A 22,518-nucleotide genomic window follows, 5' to 3' on the forward strand; every position below is an offset into this window, starting at 1 on the left:
TTGGATGTCAGGCCTTGTGAATTTTACCTTAGTGGTCCTGGATATTTTCATATTCCTTTCACTATTCTTGTGTCTTGGGACACAGTGTAGTTACTTGGGAGTGTGTGATCCTTTAAAGGCTTTTCTTGTTTCTAGACAAAGCCAGTCTTTAATCTTATGACTAATTTTTCCCCCCACTCTTGAGGCAGTCCCCTTCTAGATGCTCTACCTGATGTCTCATACATTACAAGGTTTTTCCAGACTGGCTGGTGGAAATCAGAACTCTCCTTGGCCCTGGTACAGCTCCTGGAGTGGTTCTGCTTATTCCCGTGCTTCTTTTCCTGGCCTCCGGTAGTTTGCATGCGTTGATCAGGACTGGGGTAAAGACCGAGAGTAACTCTCTGCAGACTCCTGGAGCACTCTCTTTGCAACTCTCTCTTTTCTGTGTAAGTCTCTCCTCTGCTACTCTGTCCTGCTAATTTTCCTAATTTCTCTGTCTTGAATTCTCAATTCTGTTTCTTCAAGCAGGGAGACCACTGAGTTCTATTTCCGTTTCTCCTCCCTGACTTGTAACCTGGGAACTCTCTCCAGGCAAAGGTGGAGCTTAAGCATTTGCTTCCCCCCACCCCAGGAATTACTGTCTTATACTGCTTGTCCTATTACTAGCCTGTACTCAGTGTCTGAAAACTATTATTTATGTTGTTTGATTTTGTAGTTAAGACAGATCTGGTCTCTGTTCCTTTATCACAGCCAAAAGAGTTATGTATAGTATTTAGTGATTGATAAAGATTTTTGAATATGTATACTTAAAGAATATTTAGGGTTTCATTTCTATTTTCCTGTATTAAATGCATCATATTTTCTGAATAATAGTATTTCAGAGGATACTTATTGTACGGAGAATGTAGAAGTATTAGTAATTAATTGTTGTATTAAATTTTAATAAGTCATAAGAAAGCTGAGCCTCCTCTAAATGTTGTCAAATATAGCTGACTCATTAAATTGGATTCTATTTTTTTTTTTTTTTTGTAGTCACTACACATCAGCAAGTTTCTTCATTCAGTTTCAAAAATATTGGACCAGAGCACTTTTATATAAGAAAAGATCAAAAATGTTTCCTTTTTTATTATTTTTCCAAAATTTAAATGAAGGTCTCTTTTATACATCAGTGCAGTTGCAATGAATAGCTTTTATTTTTAGAGTCCTGATTTAATGACACACTTGTAAACAAATTTTTAAGCTTCTTTGGTATTCTTTTGAAATGTCAAACTTGACAGGAAATGAACACAAAAGGGAGAAAAGCCTGTGGCTCTGAAAAAGCCAAAAAGGATATCTGTTGTGTATTTGGATGGTAGATCATTAACCTCTGGTGCACTTTGCACAATGGTTTTAGTATTTACCATTAGACGTTAGTTTTTTTCAACAGTTATATTTTACGAAGAGCAATGTCTCAGGAAGGCAAATGAATTGTAAGATAATGATTAAGCTGTATTTAACACTTAAAACAATAAGAATGGTGAGGTAATATGATGTCATATACTACATTTCTATAGCAACCATGCTACTATAATGAAAAATGCTTTATGTTGGGTTTTTTAAAAGCTCCTCATGAGTTTTTTTAAGTAAGCATATATTTATCTTTTTTCCAGTAAAACATTTTAGTTTTTAAAAATCTGATTCTTTCTGAAAACATCACTGTGGTTTTATAATGTTTCTCATTCTGACCCAGCATACTCCTAATTTCTTGCCCTTAATTCCCTTGTTTAAGTAGGCGCTTTCAAGTGATTTAGAATATTTGACTTTACCTTTCAAAGCTAAAATTATTTTGTTCTACATACACCTTTGCTTCCCAATATTTGTATTTTTACATTTTACTTTTCAAGTCATCGAGGCTTGAATACTGAACATTTTTTTCTTATTTTTCTCTGTAGTTTTATAGTCTTAATATAAAATGTTGTTCAGTCGCCAAGTCGTGTGCAACTCTTTGCGACTCCATGGACTGCAGCACGTCAGGCTTTCCTGTCCCTCACCGTCTCTTGGAGTTTGCCCAAGTTCATGTCCATTGAATCAGTGATACCATCCAACCATCTCATTCTCTGTTGCCCTCTTCTCCTTCTGCCATCAGTTTTTCCCAGCATCAGGGTCTTTTCCAGTGAGTCAACTGTTTACATCAGGTGGCCCAAGTATTGGAGCTTTAACTTCAGCATCTTTCCTTCCACAAGATTATTCACAGTTGATTTCCTTTAGAATTGACTGGTTTGATCTTGCTTTCCAAAGGACTCTCAAGAGTCTTCTCTAAGAAGTTCTCTAACCACAGTTCAAAAGCATCAGTTAAAGTTGATCAGTAATTATAAATACAAAAACCAAAAAAAAAAAAAAAACCCACATGTCGTATTTATTTAGTATGTTAAATATCTATTTTCATTTATGTTTTCCTAGATCATATCATTACCTTCTTACCTTGACCATGCTATTATAGACTCCTGCCTGGTCTCCCAGCTTTGGTACTACCCTGCATTCTATAGTTTGGTGCTGAGTGAATATTCTTAAATGCTTTTTCATGCAATATTCCTGTTCAGAAACCCACAGTAGCTCCCCATTGCCATTAGATAAATGCAGCCTCTTTACTCTGGTTGTGATAATTGGACCCTGCTCTGCTGCTGCTGCTGCTAAGTCGTGTCAGTCATGTCCAACTCTGCCACCCCATAGACGGCAGCCCACCAGGCTCCCCTGTCCCTGGGATTCTCCAGGCAAGAACACTGGAGTGGGTTGCCATTTCCTTCTCCAATGCATGAAAGTGAAAAGTCAAAGTGAAGTCACTCAGTCGTGTCCGACTCTTAGCGACCCCATGGACTGCAGCCTACTAGGCTCCTCTGTCCGTGGGATTTTCCAGGCCAGAGTACTGGAGTGGGTCGCCAGTGCCTGCTCTGGACCCTGCTCTAGCCTTCTGCTATTCTTCAAGCACTCCCTATGTTTATTGTTGTTTTGGTTTGTTTTTCTTATTTTTTTTTATTGGAGTATCCTTCCTTTGCAACATGGTGAAACACTGTGTTCAGAGAATTCTTTGGTCTCTGGAGCAAACCACTTTGACATAGTGAGAGTGAGTATGGCCTAATGTGGGAATCAGAAGACCTGACATTTAGAGCCCACCTCTTCCACGTGTAAGTTAATGTCTTTGTCTTAGATTCTTGCTTTGTAAATTGAGACAGACCAAAAAGATTTTAGTATTTCTAGCTCAAATATTTTATGATTCTACAAAACTATGTAAATGTTGAGAATTAGTTGCCACTGCTGAAGCTGTGCCACTACTTTAGATTGCTTCACAATGTGTAAAATGTTGAAGAAACATTTTTCAAAAAAGGATAACAGAGAGGTCTCATTTCCCTGCTCTCCTTTACCTCAGTTTTTCCCAATTCTCTTTGGATCGTATCTGATATTTGTATATCAGTTATTTGAAAGGAATTATACTTTCCCCAGCGAGGTGTCTAATGACATGGGAAATAGCCCCTACCCTTAAAGAGGCTTGGAACCTATAGGAAAGTAAATCATTGTGATATACTGTGAAATAAGATAAGCCATGAGGGTCAAAGGAGGGAGTGATCAATTGTAAGTGGCTGGGAAAAAACTTAAACTGGGTGTGGAAATGTGGAAAGATATTTGGGGGAAAATTATGAACCACATTGGCAATGGTACATGAGTCCTGATTTAAGACTAGTAAATTAGTCTCAAAAGTCTGTTTTTAATCCTTTAAAAGTGAAGAGCTAGCTCTCTTGGTAAATGAGATATTGTACAAAAGATATTGTACAAAAGATATTATACAAGATAATTTTGTTGTTGTTCAATCGCTAAGTCGTGTCTGACTCTTTGCAACCCCATGGATTGCAGCACACCAAGCTTCTCTGTCCTTCACTATCTCCTGGAGTTTGCATAGATTCATGTCCATTGAGTCAGTGATGCCATCCAGCCATCTCATCCTCTGTTGCTCCCTTCTCCTTGTGCCCTCAATCTTTCCCAGCATCAGGGTCTTTTCCAGTGAGTCAGTTCTTCCAATCAGGTGGCCGAAGTAGAGTTCAACTTTAGCATTAGTCCTTCCAATGAATATTCAGGGTTCAATTTTTTTTATGCACTACTTTAAAATATATGTGTGTATATGTGTGCATGTGTGTAAACACACAGGTTTTTTGAGGGAAATAATTTTGAAAGAGAATATATATGCTTTCTTGTCTTCTTTGGCAGAGTATATTTAAAGTAATTTTACTTTTTGAGCTAGGGACATCATTATAGACATTACTGTATTATTCATGGGTGAGAGTGCCATTTGCTTCTGGAAAATTTTGTGCTCTTTACCCAGTGTTTTAATTTTTTTTTTCCTGCCTTCCCCCTCCCTTTCCTTGTGAATTATTCTGTATTTCTCACAATTTCAGATTCTGTCAATCCGTAATGCCTGTTTTCTCTAACTTGCTCTCCTGAGCTAATTAAATCAGTATGTTCTATTGTAAATGCCCTTTGTGCTTTTGAGTTTTTGGCACAGTTGATATTGATAAAGTTCTTTTCTTCCTTCCAGGCGGAGGATTATTTTCTTAGGAGTATTTTTCAAACTTTACTATGCATGGAGGCCTTATTAAAATAAATTTTCTTATCACGTGGTTCTAGGGCAGGACTTGAGATTCAGCATTTCTTACAGGCCCCCAGGTGGTTCTGATGTTGCTAGCCCGTGGACCACTCTTTAGAGTGGCCAAATCCTAGTTGACTTTACATGATTTTGACTTTAAAGTGAAGTGCTCTGTTGGTTCTTTACACTGAGTCCACAAAGTAGGTATAGGCGTGAGTCTAATTTCCCATATGAGGAGGAACCTAGGAATCTGTGTCCCAGCTAGCAGCTCATTAGCCATAGATGGAAGGCAGCTAATACTCCTTAACTAGTTGCAGTGTGCTGTGCACCAAAAATGTTTGTCTAATTTAATTGTCATAATAATCCTGTGATGTTGTTAATACTGTTTTCGTTTTTCAAAAGTGGAAGCAGGCTCAGGAAGGTTAAGCAGTTTGTCTAGAGTCACCCACTTGGCATATGAACCCAGATTGGTTTGATTCCAAATTCCATGTTAGTCTAGTAAAGTTCTCCTTTCCTTGTACCACATTATTTCTGTTTATTCATTCACACTGTTTTTATTACCACTGTAGCATGTAGTCCAGCATGCTGCTGCTGCTGCTGCATCGCTTCAGTCGTGTCCGACTCTGTGCGACCCCGTAGACAGCAGCCCACCAGGCTCCCCATCCCTGGGATTCTCCAGGCAAGAACACTGGAGTGGGTTGCCATTTCCTTCTCCAGTGCATGAAAGTGAAAAGTCAAAGTAAAGTCGGTCAGTCGTGTCCGACTCTTCATGACCCCATGGACTGCAGCCTACCAGGCTCAGAGCTCTGTCCATGGGATTTTCCAGGCAAGAGTACTAGAGTGGGGTGCCATTGCCTTCTCCGTAGTCCAGCATAGGAGACAGTATAAAATTTTATTCTAAATGAAAAAAATAGCATGTACGTTTTTTATCTCGAGTAACAAGGTGGACTGTTTTGCCCTGGAGCTAGTCGGTACTGGAAACGGGAGAAAATGCAGCCCTTTGTGAGGCCCTCCTTTGTGTGGTGTGCTGTCGCTGTTGATCTACTAGATTCCCCAGGAAGAAAAGATTAGAAGACTTCACAAAAGGAGAAAACGAGATTCTAAAAGAAGTTACTAGTGCATCTGTATGTTCCATTTATGTAACTCTCTGAATGATATTTTAGTATAGTAATATAAGTATTTTTTAAATCTGTAGTTATATATATAGTTTAGGGTTGAGAAAATTAAATATTTGAATCAACTCTCAGGGAGATTGAAGGGAAGGGTGAGAGTGAGGTGAAATGGAAAACTAGATCTCTTTATAGATTGAAATGTTAAAACTGAGTTCTTTCTGAGTTTTAAACGAAAAATTTCAGGTATGCCTAACATCTTCTGTAAGAATGAAAAAATGTAAAGTCCAAGAATGAAAAATAAAGGAAGGCAATATCTTAGAAATAAAATTTTTGATAGAGACCTTGTGTTCTACTAGTGAAGTAGTCTAGAGAGAAGTTAAAAAAAAATACAAATATACAGAAAAAGCACAAAAATAAGGATAGTAACTTAGTTCATATGAACAATTATCCACTGAAATTCGAATAAATTATTGCTTTATAAAGCTCTAAGATATAAGTAAGCTCAATTTAATAAAATAACTCTTCTTTATAATTGAACCATTGAAGAAGCAGTGAGGCATTAAATGGTTTATTTATGTGGTTCTTCATATGTTAAAAAACAACAAACAGAAAACCCAAAGAAACTGAGATAGATAACTGTTATAAATTGTTCCACATCTTCTCCTGTATTGAATGTTTTTGTGAACCTGAGTTCTTGATCCAGATCTGTTTATGGTTTTAAACGTAAAATTTTTTCCATTTCTAGACGTTTGTTCAAGTGCCATCTTGTCTTGAGCCCGGGGCTTGACTCCTCAGTGTGTTCTTTTCTCTATGTACTTGTCTCTTTTTTTAATCTTTGGAACACCCTGACACACGTGAGAAATTGCTCGAGTTCACTGTGGAGGAAAAGTATTCGTGACTTGTCCATTCATGTCTCCCTTCCCCTCCCCCATTGTCCATATGACACATTCTCCTTGTTCATGAATTGGCACAAAGGACTAAAGAAATTCAAGAACAAAAAATCTCAAACTCAGAAATGTGCCTTAGGTAGCTCACAGAAACTTGCTTTAGGAAGCAGTGCTTGTAAGAAGCTCATCACTAGCTTCTTTGGAATCTGATCATCATGCAGACCTACATCAAAATGACCCTCACTTATGCATATTACATTGCAGTGTAGAAGTGACGATAGGTAACATTCAGCACTGTTAAAAGTGCTGAAATGTGTTCACTCCTTTACTTCGCACAAATGTATGAAGTAGATACTCTCATTATCACCACTTCATGGATGAAAAAGTGGAGGCACAGAGAGATTAAGAACGTTTCCCCTATCCACAAAACTAAGTTGATAGCAGAGCTAGAATTTTGATCAAACTGTCTTGGTCCCAGAGACGGTACTTTTAACCTTTGTGCTGCCTCGTGGTGTATATTAATTTACCACCAGGTATATGCACTGTTGTGATTAGTTTCTTTATTCATGTTTTATCTGTGTTTGTGTCACTGTGCTATAGCAGATCCTTCTGTCTGGATTTTGGCGTCACCATATCCCATTTAATCTTCCCAGAAGATAAACATTGCTGTTCCTGTTTTATAGACAAGAAAAAGCTGAGGTTCATTCAGAGATGCCATGTAACTTTCTTGGTGTGATTCTCAGCAAGTTATGTGCCTGTAGCTCAGACTGTATTTTCCTCATCTGTAAAATGGGCATGATAATACTTATCAGGGTTGCCATGAGGAATAAATGTACATTTATGAGAATGGTACCTTTTAGAAACATCACAATTAATCATTAGTTTTCTTTAGTTCATTTTCTCTACTATACAGTGATTTCCTAAGAACAGAGGACTGAGAACGCAGTTAAACAGTATTGGATCTGTTTGTCCTGGCTTACAAGTATGTAGAAATTTTCTCTTCTGACGTACCTCTGTCTCTCTCACTGCCTTCTCAGAATGGAATAAGTTCAGGGAAAAACAGGTGTAACTGAACTCCAGCATTGTTAAATATGGGCAGTGTTCTCTGTTATACTGCCGTTGGAATTTGTTGTGGTGCTTTAGTTGTGAATCATGTCACTAATTACCCTGAGGTCAGTGCTCATTAGTCAAGTACAAACAAGAGAAATGGCAATTGTAAAAGAATAGCATGGAGATATCCTCTGTACTTAACCTGTTGAAATGGAAGCACTTGTACTCTTGTTCAGAGAGTCTTCTATAAGGTCATGATGTTAGAAAATTACCTGAATATAGTCCAAGAATTTTCAGTCTCTAAACTAGTGTCATTCATATCCTAACTGTAATAGTGAGGAGGGACTTTGGAATCTGGATGTGCAAGGAACACAAAAATAGAGGTATCTTATGAGATCTCAGTTCTGTTTAATGGAGTTTCTGAATTCCTCCAGCAAAATCAGAAGCTGTTATTAATAGTTTAATAAAATTTTAGAACCACTCTAGGGCAATTGTTTTTAAATCGTGTAAGTTCAGTTACTTTTAATTAAAAATAGAACCAACTTTTTGACATCTATCTTTTCCAGATTTTTATGTCATGTTTTAAAAACTAAACTGTCACAACCTAGTCTGTTTTAAAATGCATTCAAGTGGCCTTTGCATATGTGGCTCTATTAATTTGCATATTGGTTCTTAATCTTTTCTGCTACTATCAGAAATAGACAAATACCAAAGGTGTTTTTGGTGTCTTCCTGTACATGCTAGATTTAGAACACAATAAGAAAACTTAAAATAGGAAACAGCTGTGTTTTGTGTCTCACTCTTTCAAAAAAAAATTTTTTATTGTTCTTGCTCAGCTTCAGCCTCCATTAAGTTACAACAGATAATTTCTCTTTAAGATTTTTATTATACTCTTTAAGAATTCTCAAAAACTAACATACTGCACTGTGTACATGTGCTGTAATTTATTCAACCAATTTTCTGCACTTGGACATCTAGGGAATTTTCAGTGTTTTCCAGTTTCAAATAATACTGCATCCTGTACATATATGTATTTTCATATTATGAATATATTCATATTAATATATGAATATAAATAATATATATTCATATATAATAATATATTCACATGAATATATGAATAAAATATATATTTATATTATTATATGAAAGTGTGTCTTCAAGGTAAATACCTAGAAATCAGAATGCTGGGTTAAAGGATAAGAGTGAGTGAGTGAGTGTGTGTGCGTGTGCGTGCATCAAATTCCCACCCATTAGCGTTACACTGTTTTGTTTCCCACCAGCAGTATATGAATGTTATCAATTTCTCCACAGGGCTGCTAACTTAATTTTTCCAAGTAACACACATTAAAATAGTCTTCCTACTCATCATCACCATCATTTCAAAAAGAAAGCATTTTAATAAGGGGGAAAGGACATAATCAAAATAGAGGATAAGAGAATCTCTTTAAAATTAAATGAAATAAATATAGCTCCTATTGTGATTGTTTTTTTCTTTTTCCTGAGTTTAAATGCATCTCTTCACTATAATCAGAGGGATGGGAGTTTTTTGAAATGCATACTCGTGTCTTTCCTTCTACTTGGAATCCTTCAGCACGCCCCCCACCTCCTCAGAGCTTGCCATGGCTGTATCATGGCTTATGAGGGATCTCAGCCCTCCATCTCCAGACACGGTGGATTTGGTTTAATCCTTTCAACATACCAGGTTCTCTCCAAGGAGGCCTTTGCATCTGCTACTCCCTTTACCACCATTAAAGAAGTAGACAAGTCAAAAAAAAAAAAAAAAACTCTTACCTGACTCTACCTTAACTTGTTATGTGACCTTATGAAGTTACTTGGCCCTTTACTTCTTCCGTTTCTTCTACCTAAGATAAAGAAGTTGTATAAATGACCCCTGGACTCTTTCAGTTTTAAATTATGAATTTCCCACCAGTCATTTTGATAGGAACATAATGAAACTCAACACATTCACCCTATGACTAATAACTGTAACTTGGCCATAAAAGCACATATTTGTTTCTCATTCTATTTTATTTCCATAGGTTATTCCTATTTTTATTTAGGTAAAATTGGTATATAACATTATATAAATTTCATGTGTGCCCCACTGCAGTCTGACAGCTGTATACACTATGAAAAAAGAGATCATCACCAAAAACCATTGATCACCATACAATAGATGCCCTTTACCAATTCACCTACCCCTTAGCTCTTATGTTCTAGTAATCACTATCTGTTCTTGGTATCTACAAGGTTTTGTTTTTTAAATTCATTTGTTTTGTTTTTTTAGATTCTACACAAGTGAAATCATTTGCTATTTTTCATCTGACTTATTTCATTTAGCATAATGCCTCCTGGATCTATCCATGTTGTTGAAAATGGCAAGGGTTTTTTTTTTTTTATGACTGAGTACCATTTATTCAAACAAATATATAACAGACTCTTTATTCATTCATCTGATGATGGGCTGTTAGGTGGTTTCCATATCTTGGCTATTAAAAATAATGATACAATGACCATAGGAATGTATATATCTTTTCTAGTTAGTGTTTTCATATTCTTCAGATAAATACTCAGAAGCGGAACAGCTAGATCATGTGGTAGTTCTATTCATAATTTTCTGAGGCATCTCATGCTGTTCTCCACAGTTGTACCAATTTACATTCCCACCAGCACTGTGGGAGGGTTCTCTTTACTTCTCATACTCACCAACACTGTTAGTCCTTCTCTTCTTGAGAATAGTCCTTCTAACAGGTATGAAGTAATATCTCATTGTTGTTTTAATTAGAGATGTTGAATATATTTTCACATTCCTGCTGGCCATAAATATGTCAATTATTTTCAAAAAGTATTGGTTGAATCTATATAAAGCAAATTTTGAGTTTGAAAACCGTTAATTAAATTTGTTAATTATCTCTACTTCTGGGGTCCTGCATCTTGAATTCTGTTTTGGCCACTGCTTTTAGCACTGGTAATTTTGTTCCCCTTTAAGGAGTTACTGAAATAAATCTTTTTAAGAGATGGAAGAAGGAGAAAGACTTGTTAGAAAAGTTTGCCTGGAGTTAATTTCATATTCTTTTATTATCCTGGTTTATTGCCCTGTTTAAGTGATATTCTTTATACTTTTACAAAATTGACTGTCAAAAAAATTGGTAGCAGACGTCATGAAAAAAATGAGATAAAAGAAATTTAAGAACTAGTGATTTTAGGATAGTGTAATGTTGACCTCTGGAAAATGTTGCTATTTAAGAAATATTGTTGATCATTAAATATTCTGGTTGATTTAAATATGTTCTGTGTCTTTACATTTATCCATTCATTCTTTTAGATTTGGAGTTTATTTTTTATAAGTCATAAGTGGATTATTTGGTTTTCAGGACAGCTCAAAAGAACTTTTTAAAAATAATTTCCCTTAGAATTTCCTTAAGATTCATCTACTAGTAGGCACTGTTTATAAAATGTTATATATAAAAGGGTCATATCTTCCCTCATTTGTGATATCTGGGGTTGGATGTGGCATGCAGGTATTAAAAAGTTCTTGAGTATTGAAAGTGAAAGTGAAGTCGCTCGGTCATATCTGACTCTTTGGGACCCCATGGACTGTAGCCTACCAGGCTCCCTCCTCCATGGGGTTCTCCAGGCAAGAGTACTGGAGTGGGGTGCCATTTCCTTCTCCAGGGGATCTTCCCAACCCAGGGATCGAACTCGGGTCTCATGAATTTCAGGCAGATGCTTTAACCTCTGAGCCACCAGGGAAGTCTTGAGTGTTGGGAGATAGTAAATAAAGATCAGTCCGCAGGGCAGAAGTTAATACAGTGACGAAAGACTGGGTACCTTGTTCATCAGAGGTCTAAAATTGCAGTTGCCTCAGATTCTTGCTAGCTGCATACCAGTTATAAGTTAAATGTTTCTCAGTTGGGTTTATGAAATTTGCTGATCTTCCATTTTCTATTCCTCAAGTGAGTCACTAATTCTTTCAATACCAATCCCATAATTGAGGTTTATACATCAGATTGACTCTCAGTATTTTGAATGCAGGATATGAAGATAAAACTCCTTGATAAAGTAGTGCCTTAAGTTCCTTTTAATTTTCTGTGGATATAATACATATATTTTCATACATTCTTTTGTTAAACAAGCTACTTGGTTGATTTGCTTAGAAAAGATCACTTCTAAGTTTGAAATCAATCCTTAGGATGTTGGAAAGTGGTTTTACACACTTCAAAACTTTTCATCTTACTTCTTTTACTTTAATACAGAAAGGAAGATTAATCATCTACTCTTTTATAAAGATGTAAAAAACAGTGGGCAGTTCGGGGGGAGAGGGGCTAGTATGGTCATTCTAAGGAAACAAAAAGTAAATTCTGAGTTTTCTTAATACAGATTTTCTGGGTAAAAGGGAAAGAGATAACCCTCTGAATGTATAATTTACTTAAAAATGCAAAACCAACAGAGAAAAATAACTTTTGTACCCTCTTTGTCCCTGTAGTTAAGATTTACCTAGGATTTGAAGCTGTAATTGAGGAAAACTAATATTTGTCTGTTATGTATTCAAGGAGAATCTTATAAATTTTTTGATTCATCTTCCTGTTGACAAGCAGGCAACAAAAATTTCTCCAGTAGTAACAACTATCTGATGACTATTTTTGCTTATATTTTAAAATAATATGAATGCTTTTGAGGTCTTGCTCACAGATACTTAATCCAAGAAAACTGAGAAATCTCAGTTACAAACTCTGCACCTTTCTTCTGTATTATTAAATTGTTAGTTGCTTTCCAACTCAAAATTATATGTTTAGAGTGCTAAATATATTTGTTTTTTCTGAAGAATGGTATCAAATAAAGGTACTTCAGGGTCAATTGAAGAAAACATCTTTATAACATATATACTTCTCTTGGCATATAAAGAGCTACGTTTAATTTCTTCACTAGTTTTCTTTTTTAAGGGTTTATTTTGTTGTAGGTTCATTTGAAGGAGACTATCACTCACTAACAAGAAAATCCTCCACTGTTATTTTTTTTGAAATGAATTTATTTAGCTTACTTCTATGATTTATTTGAAACATTGCAACTCAAACCCAGAAACAGCAAAATTCAAACTTAAACCTTAAAACAAAGAGTGTTTTGTTTACCCAAATTTGTATTCAGGACTTGAAAGATTGAAAATGTGAAAATCAGATAGATTGAATGCTAATAAATAATTTTTTTAGTTAACTTTGGAAAACTGCTTGAATTTGAGGAAAGAAAAGATATGTTGGAAAATGAAAGCGTTTCAGTGTAGATAGTGCTTCATATCTAAATTTTAGCTCAACGTGATACCTTATTTATGTTTAGTAAAATGAATGTAATTGTACTTAGTTATTTGACCCTCTAGTTTTGCTACTTTTTATGGAAGGACCTATATCCTTACTTCACAAGTTATTTTGACATACAATAACATCTTGTCTACTTGAAATAATATTCTTCAGCTATTCAATATTTGACTTAACAACCTTGCAATTTAAAGAAAGATGGATCAAGGCCTCCAAAGTTCAGAAAAATAATGATTGTAAACCTAGAATTCTATATGGAGAAAAGTTCTAATTGACTGTAAAGGGAAAATACAAATTTCTAGACGTTTAAAAATTTGTTTGGCTTAAATGATCAAAACATATGTACTGATCACTGTCTTAAGTGTCAAGTATTATATGTTATTTCTCTGATCTAAAATACTTAAAAAACAAGTTACTTATTGTGACATAAATATGCCTTTAAAATATACCTGTAGTAGTATTTTTTAAAATTTACTTAGCAAAATAACATTTTGTTGGTTTCCACATCACTTTTTGTGGCATATATCGTTTTTTAAATTGAGTGCTGTTAAATGAAGAAAATGAATCAAAAGAGTAATTTTAAAGTGTACTATTCTATATATACAGTATCTGCTTTTTACAAATCGCACACCAAGACAAAATCCTAAATATTATCTGTAAGAGTTGGACATCCTCAAGTAGTGTCAGTGTGTCATTCTACAGAAGGCATTTTTACTGCGTTTTTGAAAAATACTCTAAAGACACTTATAGATTCTTTACATGACTCTTTCTCATTTATGTTATTATAGTTTAAGAAACATGATTAGTCGTTTCAATTAAGACTGAAATCAAAATTAGGTGTATATTGAATAAAGGTATTAAACACTTAAATGAAAATTTTAATATTTGTTAATTATTTAGTATAAAATCACTGTGATATTCAAAGACCATACAGATGGTTATCACATGACTTAAATCATGATTACTTTTATATTTTGAACAACTTTTCTAGAGATTTTTTTTTCTAATGAAGAGAAAGGTACAAATCAAAGTGGCTCAGAAAAATAAAACTGAGTGTATACAAGAACAGAATACATTTTAATGCTTAACACATCAAATACTTTTTTAATACTAAAAACTTTAAAATGTCCACATGTTTATTTTCTTTCTGAGGTGGAAAAATTGTAGTCCAGGAAAACACTTTTCACAGTTGAAGGACCTTGGAGGTTCTGTCCCAGTAAAGTCCTGGCGTTCTTATTTCAGACAGCTTATATTGTAGATTCATTATCAGGTATCTTATTTTTCAACGTCTGTAGGTTATGTTGAATAAAGTTCTCTGTGCCTTGAACTTCAGAGAATCTGGAGTCACTTCTCCTGGTAGACCAGTTTTTCATTTTTATTGAATTCTGAATCGTGTCCGACGTGAAATAGTAAATGATAGGGTCAAAGCAACAGTTTAAAACGGCAATGCAGAGAGTGATTGGGTACATAGTCCTTACTGCTATTGCTGCTGAGCAGTTGACAAATGTCTGTGTTCTCATAAGAGAATATAAAATAAGGTTGATATTGTAAGGCACGAAGCAGAAACAGAATATAACCAAATGTACAAATATCATTCTTAAAACCTTAGTTTTATTTATTTTACTTCTACTTAATGTTACAGGTTTATTTAAAGTTCTCAGCACCATACTAGAACAAGTTACGTTTAAAATGAGAGGAATAAAAAACCCCACTATTTCTATGAAAATTACAATCCTTGAGAGAAAGGTTTTCCATGTAGCTGCTGGAAAATTTTCAAAGCAGGTTGCTGAAGTATTGCTGCCCGGAGATGGAACAAAAACTGCTGGTGCACTTCCTCCCATCACAGTTAACCACACAGCAATACAAACAATTTTTGCATTTCGTTTAGTTCTCAGCGTCTTCGACTTAAATGGGTAGACGATGGCCAGAAACCGGTCAGCACTAATACAGGTTAAGAACAGAATGCTTCCATACATGTTGGTATAAAAGGACATCACTGAAATCTTACAAAGTAAATCCCCAAAGGGCCAGTTCCTTGTTGCAAAGTAAAATATCCTGAAGGGTAAAGTAAAAACGAAAAGCAAGTCTGACATTGCCAGGTTAATCATGTATGTTGTTGTTTCATTCCGCACTTTGAGAGTACAGATGAAAATATATATGGCGACACAGTTGGATATTAACCCAAGCACAAACACCATACTGAACATGCACCCATACAAGGTGTACTTAAAGGAGTCATTATATATGCAGTCAGAGCTGTTATTGCTTACCATTATAAAGGCACGTCCAGTTTACAGTGTTGAAGTCCTTTGGTCAGCAACAGTCTCCTTTGATACTCAGATTGTGACTACTTTGTAACCTCCAATGTATTTGCAAATCCTTTGGATCTTTGCAAGGTTTTACAAATATTTCTTTTTCTTCCAAAAGAAACATGAAGTTTGTTGCTATAAAGTTTCCACTTGATTCTTCAACAAGAAAAAATGTTCATTTTCGAGTTTCCAGAAAATCTGCGATCCCAGGGCTTCGTATTAAAAACACAATGAAGCCAATCCATTGGATTATAAAGTTTAAATAAAAACTGTGTTCTGACACAGAGTAAAACTCCTCATCCTGTAAACTTCTGTTTCCGTGGTCAAGATGAATATTCCAAAATGAAAGTTTCTTTATGCTGCAGAATGTTTAAGCTGAAGTTAGCAATCACATTTTGCTTTTCAGTGCAAAGTTTCTGAGACTTAAACATTCCCAGTTCAATCTCACTTACTTCTTACACCTTTTAAATGAAGTTTTCCTTTTCGGTATTCCTGCAGTGGATCCCAGATGGGGTAAGCAGAGGAGTCTTTCAAAGGTTCCGAAATAAATTCCTAAGCGTGTTTGCTCCTGCTGACTTGGAGGCCTTTTCCTCAGTTGCCAGCTGTGTTGCGAGACGGGCTTTCTCTGAAGAGAAAAAGAGAGGCTTGCTTGATTTGTAATGTGACATCACAGGAAGAAGAGGCTGGGCTTGAACAAAGAAAGGTTTCTGCCCAGTTTGTTTGCAGTTCCTTTAATCTGATACCCTATCTGCTGGGGATATACCTAGGAGGCTTGCAAAGGGCCTCTGACTGTTTAATTAAGCAGTCTGCCCTTTAACTCCTTTTTTGCAGAAATGCCTTCTGGAATGTTGGCTACCTCTCAAGGAGGTTTTTTAAAAAATTCTTTATTTCTTTTTGGTAGTAATCGAGAGAGAGGGAAAAAATCTGTATGTGATTGCTTCTGTGTTTGGGATTAGACTTTTTGGGGGCTGGGGGGAACTAAAATGTGTAGGTATATTTATAGATTGAAATTGTTGGTGGTAACTTAATATAACGTTAAAAAATCTGTTGGCTGTAAAAGAGAGAAATTTCATTTTTAGTCGTAAAAAGGATTTGAGTTGAGAGACCCAAATTTTGCCACCCTTGGCTTCTGTTTTCCATAATTGCTCCTCAAGATTTAATTTAATTGCCATGGTTGTGAATGGCTCCAATCCTGAATCTCTTTACTTTTTCATAAACATTTTTCTCACATTCTTTCCTCTTTTCTAGAAACTTAAGTTAATATTTTATAGCACTTCCATTTTTTTTTAATAATCACTTTTACTAAAGAATAAATTCTAAAATGTTTCTGTTTGGTGTGTAGTATTAAGCTTATAGAACAAAATTGCATCTTTGTAAACAAAGATATTTTTTCCCTATATTGCTTGAAATAAATTTTGGAAAATAAAAGTTACACTACTTGGCTAAATTTTAGGTTCAGAATTTTATTTTAAGCACCTTCCCCCCGCCCCGCCACCAGCCCTCCCTCTACCCCATTTCTTATGACATTAACTATATATTGGACTATGGGTCAGATTTTGTTTTCGTTTAAAAGCTCTTGTGAGTGTTTTCTCGCTGTATATTTAAAGTGTACTCATTTTTAAAGCCCAAAGAAATCAGAAGAAAGTATATGTGGGAAAGGGGTAGTTGAATATAGATGTTACTTCCTCAAAGAGTGATGATATCACAATCTATGGACACATTTTCTTATTTTTTCTTATTTTATATTGCCGTTTTTACTAGATGTAGAAGGGCTGAAATTCTTCCTTTAGGGTATCAGTGAAGGAAATTTAAGAGCAATTTATTTTTCTTTGATGAATTACGTAGCTAATTTAAAACTGATGTTTTGCAGCATGTTTTATGCTGATTTTTAACCTTTTTAATTTGGACTGCACTCTCACCAAGATCACCAACTTTTGTTGTTTGTTGATGAATATCCCCTGAATTATAGTCTGTTTTTGTTGTTTTGACTAGGAAATTTATAATCGACACACAAAAAAATAGGAATATTACTTGCACTCAGTAAACTTAGAACTTTAGAAGGCTGAATTTCTTTGTATCACATTGGTATGGAAGAGAGGCAGTATGTGTTCATAAAAGAAGACAGGTGGAAACTTAGAGTGAACAGTAATAAGGAGAGTAGTTAATAAGTTTGTATTCTCATTGGGGAAAAATTTCTGTTACAGTTTCTCAGTAATCTACTTTCAAATTGACAATCTTTTTAGGTATATCGTTAAATAATGAAATATAATCAGTTATATGCCCTGATCTTGTTTGCTTTTCCTTTCATTTTGAATATGGCATTGTCCGATAAAATGAACTAATGAGACATTGGAATATTCTTCCACATACTGATGTTATTCACTTGACTTAATATTTAGTTAACTGTTCATTTGTAGTTTTTTCATGTTTCATTTGCTTAAAAATGGATAGATCACTATTCATTGAATTAAACTTTCTGTTATTATCAGTATATTAGTATATGTTTGTATTTCCAAGTTTTACACAGTGCTTGGCCCTTAGTAGATACTCACATGTTTACTGAGGCATGAATTATACTGATAAACTGGTATTTATTGAGAATTGTTTCTACTGAGGAAGAGCAACAGCAGAATGACTGTTTGAATGGGAAGATCATTGAATGCTAGATGTTTCAAAATATTTAATTTGACTTCTAATTAAGGAATCAAAGTGAAATTAGACAACTTTAAAATTCCTTAGATTAATATATGAAAATTGTGAAATAACTACTTACAAAGGCAGTTAAATAAGTCTAAGTACTCGAGTATATTTAATAGGTGCTTTTGTTTTGACAGACTTAGGAGACCAAACAGTTTATTATGAGATCTGTATGCTTCTGAAGGGAGGCCTGGTGTGCTGCTGTCCGTGGGGTAGCAAAGAGCTGGACACAACTGGGCAACTGAACAGCAACAGACTTCTCAAAGTTAAATCTGGGAATCTCTTGGTTTCTTATATGGGTTTTTTAAGAGCTGATTTGAAATTTTATGAATCTCATTACCTTTCACTTTTCTCATCACTTTTCAAATTTTTATTTTATGAAGAAGTCAGGTCAGTAACTAGCTAGCCTTCAAAGTATATATATTATTTATCACTCTAGTAATGATATAGTTGTGTTTTAGTTGTATAACTATTTTTTTTTTTTTGTTATCAGTTTGAGAGAGAATTCTGTTAACTTGTAAGGATTTGAGTAACTTTTGAGTTCTTGACTAAATTTCTGCCATAACTGTGGTTGTGAGAAGGCAAGAAATCTGACTTTTTAATGTTGTTGTTTAGTTGCTAAGTCATATCGGACTCTTTTGTGACCCTGTGGACTGTAACCCACCAGACTGTAACCCTCCTCTGTCTATGGGATTTCCCAGGCTAGAATTCTGGAGTGGGTTGCCCCTTCCTTCTCTAGGGGGTCTTCTACTTTTTCATGCCTGATTCAAAATAGGTTTTCTTGAACACCGCTATAAACAAATAATGTGTAAAGTGGGCTCCTCAGCTATTCTTCCTTTCTGTTTTTTCATATTGGTTCATATTGGTTATTTCTAGCCTTAATGGTAATATCAGTTTTATCTTGTACCTTCTTTATTCTCACTGCTGTCTTCTTAAACTGACCCCGCTGCTCTTATCTATATGGTTGTTGTAGTGTCTTACTTGTCTTATTTCCAGTCCTACCAGTTTACCCTGCCAGATAGTCGTAGATCAAGTTATGAATGAATCAACTAATTATTTATTCATTTATACCTTTCATTTCATCCAAAAAGGACTTAAAGCAGGTTATAATTTTAAAACTGTCAAAACTGATAGAACTAAATATTTAAGATTTTATTTTATGTAAATTATGCCTACATTTTAAAAGTTTAAAAAGGGAGTTGGTGTGGCACAGTTAAAAGTTTTTAAATGTGAGAAATGTGAGAGAAATTATTCTGAATATTAGTCATATCCATTATTCTAAAAATTATTCCTCTTGAATGCAATAAATGTTTGCAAAAGCAAAAAATAAAAATCTTAAAACATAAATTTTTGAACACATTAGTAAAAGAATAAAAAATAATACACCATGGGAAAGAGAAGAATGGGAAGGGCAGAAAAATCTAGGTGAGGGGAAGCTGCTGCATTTGGCACAAGGGAGAAAAGGAAAATAAAGTAGATTGCATAGTTTTCATTTAGTGAAAGAAAACAGTCCCGGATGTCAAAGAAAGAAATTTGCTTTATCTCAGAAATACATTGTGAATTTTTACCCATGAACCACTTCAAATTATGATCTAATGGTAGAAGGTATGCCATTTCTTGTTGACTCTCAATTTGGGAAAACCGCCCAATGTCAAATTTTGGTTCTGGGAAAATGTATTATTTGTTGGAAGATTAAGATAGTCCAAATATATGCAAAAAATTGAATGAGAAAGTATGTGAAATAAATATATTCAAGTTTAAAAGAGAGTGTGAGACAGTTAAGTTTTTAAATGTAAGAAAAACATTCTAAATTTATTTTATTCATTTTGAATACAAGAAATGTTTGCCTTGATGAGAAGTTATTCTTCAGGGTCCTTTTCCATCTCAAATTTACACCTATGGAAAAAGCCAAAGTTTTCTCATTTTAGATTTTTCCATGATAGTTTCTATTTAGATTTAGAAGCAAAACTTCCTCACTTTGAAAAAAGAACATTTATAACGTATGTTGATAGAATATATTTGTTTTATATAAAAAATATTTTAGCCTAACAGGAACATTTGTTAAATTTGTGATAATTGATATCATTTGAAAATGATTCACCTTTCTGTTATTACTGCAGACACATAACACTTTATGTTACTCTTTACTGGAGCAAGAGTCATCTACGCAAGTTCAAATGGTGCAACCAGCTTATAGGGATGGGTGGGATTAGAAGAAAGATTTAAAAGCTAATGGATGGTGATTTATAACAAAGTAAAAGTGTATAAGAATGATGGTTGTAGCAGGTTCAAGCAAAGAGATGAAGTAAAGAGAAGCAAGAATGTGGTGTAAGACTTTACTTGGGTGAGCATGTTTATCACTGTTAACACTTGAGTTGTTCCCTTCCTCCTTTTTTCCTATCTTCCTGCTCCCCATTCCTTCATCTGCCCCTCTTAAAACTTTATCCCATTTTTCTGTGAGGCCTTTCAATCTCATCAATTCCTCTTCTCTACTTCCACGATACTTAAAGTGTCTCACTTTTAAACTATATTCATATAACTGAATTAGGTTAAAAAAAAACAAGGAAATACTTCTAATATAGAGTATAACAATAGCTTTTGTACAATATGGAGATGAGAGTCAATCAAGTCAGTTAAAGGGCATGCAGAGCAGATGATGTCTAGAGAAGGCTAGCCTTTAAAGTTGAATAAGTTTCAAATTTCAAGACTTGATGACTAGAGCCATGCCTGATAATAATGTCTTAGTGTAGTCCATGGGGTTGTCTTAGTGTAGTCCATGGGGTTGCAAGAAAATTGGATGTGACTTAGTGACTAAAACAACAAAAACAGCAGTAGTCTCACTAGAATAGTCATGTCTTTCTCAACCAAAAACACAGAAGATAATTTGAGTGATTGTCTCCTCAGTTCTCTGAAGAATGCCTCATAACTAGTTTCATTCTAAATTCCTAGAAGGGCAATGAGTATATACATTTCATTTCTTTCTTTCCTTTTTTAAACGAATGATGTATTTTTAAGATCTAATACTGTGAACATGATTGCAAATACATTTAAAAGCAGAAATACATTTGACTTTAAGCATTAATGTAGATGTTTTGCTTTTAACCTAGCCTAACCAAGCCAAAATTCAAAGGAAAAGATTTTTCTCTTTAACATATATTAAATGCAAAGGCATATGGAAGAATTAATCACTAAGATTCTAAGCCACTACTAATCCATTCCCAGAACAAAATTTTCATGGTCACTTCTTTTTATTGGTTTGCCAGTGTGTTCATTTTAATCAACTGATTTCACATTCTTGGGAATTTTGAGGACTTCCTGTCAATACCAGCTGTTACCAGTGCTGCCTCAGAAAGGTTACAAACAAAAGACCGGAAGGACTGACTACAAAAGGGCCCCCTTTAAAGCCAAACCTTTTGTTTTGTTGTTGTTTTCAGTTAAACAAGAACGAACTGTTTCAGGCTGATCAAAACAAGAGAAAGATTGCTGGATTGTTGTCCTGGTTATATGGATAGGGAACTAGGATAAGCACATTTAAATTATTTTTCCTGGTTATGCTATCTTTATCTCTGGTATGCTGTATTTATTTGTTTATTCAGGAACAGATATTTACTGAGTGCAAACTGTGTGCCAAGAACTCTTCTAGGTGTTGGGAGTATAGCAGCAAACGAAAGAGAATTCCTGGGCTTACATTTTACTGTGGGAATACAGGCAGTCAATAAGCAAACAGTTGTATGGTTAGACATATGGTAATAAGTTCTCTGGAAAAAAAACCCCTACGTTTATTAGGAAAAAGGAGGTTCTAGTAGAGAGTTATAGGAAGGGTAGGACATATGGTGATAAGTTGTCTGAAAAAAAAAAAAAACTACATTTATTAGGAAAAAGGAGGTTCTATGTAGAGAGTTTTAGGAAGGGCTCATTGATGAGGGGGCATTTGAAGGAACACTTGAAAGAAGTGAAGAATAAATCACATAGCTGTCTTAAAGAATTACCCTTTAACTATTAAACAATCTCTTTTTTAAATTTATTTTTAACTGGAAGATAACTGCTTTACAATGCTGTGTTGGAGGGAGAATTAAGAGAAACAATCTTATAAAAAGCTCTCCTCAGTCTCTATTTCCCAGCTTTATCTTCCATGACTTTACTCACCAAGTTCCTGTCCCCAAGATTTTCATGGCAATTGGAAATCTCTAGATAGTGTTTAAATTTGACGAAATTCTGTGTGTCGGCTTCTGATTTTTGTTTGGCATGGCACATCATAAACTGGGAGCTTTGTATTGTTTTGGTTGTGGCTACTTGAAAGTGTTCTTCAAGCTAAATGCTTCTAGGAGACTTAACTATCAAAAGAGCCCCAGGTCAGTAGTTCAGTTTCAAGTCAGATCTACCCTGACTTCTGTGTCCCTGTGCAGTTGTTATTTTATCTTTTTCTCTTCGTGCTTTGGCTAGTACCCTGTTACCTCAAGGGACTGAATTTTCTTCTGCTGAGTTCAGTTTTCCAATAAAGCAGTGACATTTGACAACCTGTATTAACTTGTTGATACAAATGCCAACTAAAAAATGTCT

The 22,518-nt window shown here is 34.8% G+C and overlaps 2 protein-coding genes across 4 annotated transcripts in view; one reads left to right on the plus strand and one right to left on the minus strand.

The window, feature by feature from the left end:
• RB1 (RB transcriptional corepressor 1) overlaps positions 1-22,518 on the plus strand; it is a 120,256-nt gene that overhangs the window by 71,541 nt on the left and 26,197 nt on the right. The gene's annotated exons all lie outside the window — the stretch shown is intronic.
• LPAR6 (lysophosphatidic acid receptor 6) lies at positions 13,527-15,909 on the minus strand. The gene has a single exon (XM_061434617.1). The coding sequence runs from the start codon at positions 15,223-15,225 to the stop codon at positions 14,200-14,202; it is 1,026 nt and encodes a 341-aa protein (XP_061290601.1). The 5' UTR covers positions 15,226-15,909; the 3' UTR covers positions 13,527-14,199.

The sequence above is a fragment of the Bos javanicus genome, chromosome 12, assembly GCF_032452875.1.
Source record: "Bos javanicus breed banteng chromosome 12, ARS-OSU_banteng_1.0, whole genome shotgun sequence".
NCBI classification, from domain to species: Eukaryota; Metazoa; Chordata; class Mammalia; order Artiodactyla; family Bovidae; genus Bos; species Bos javanicus.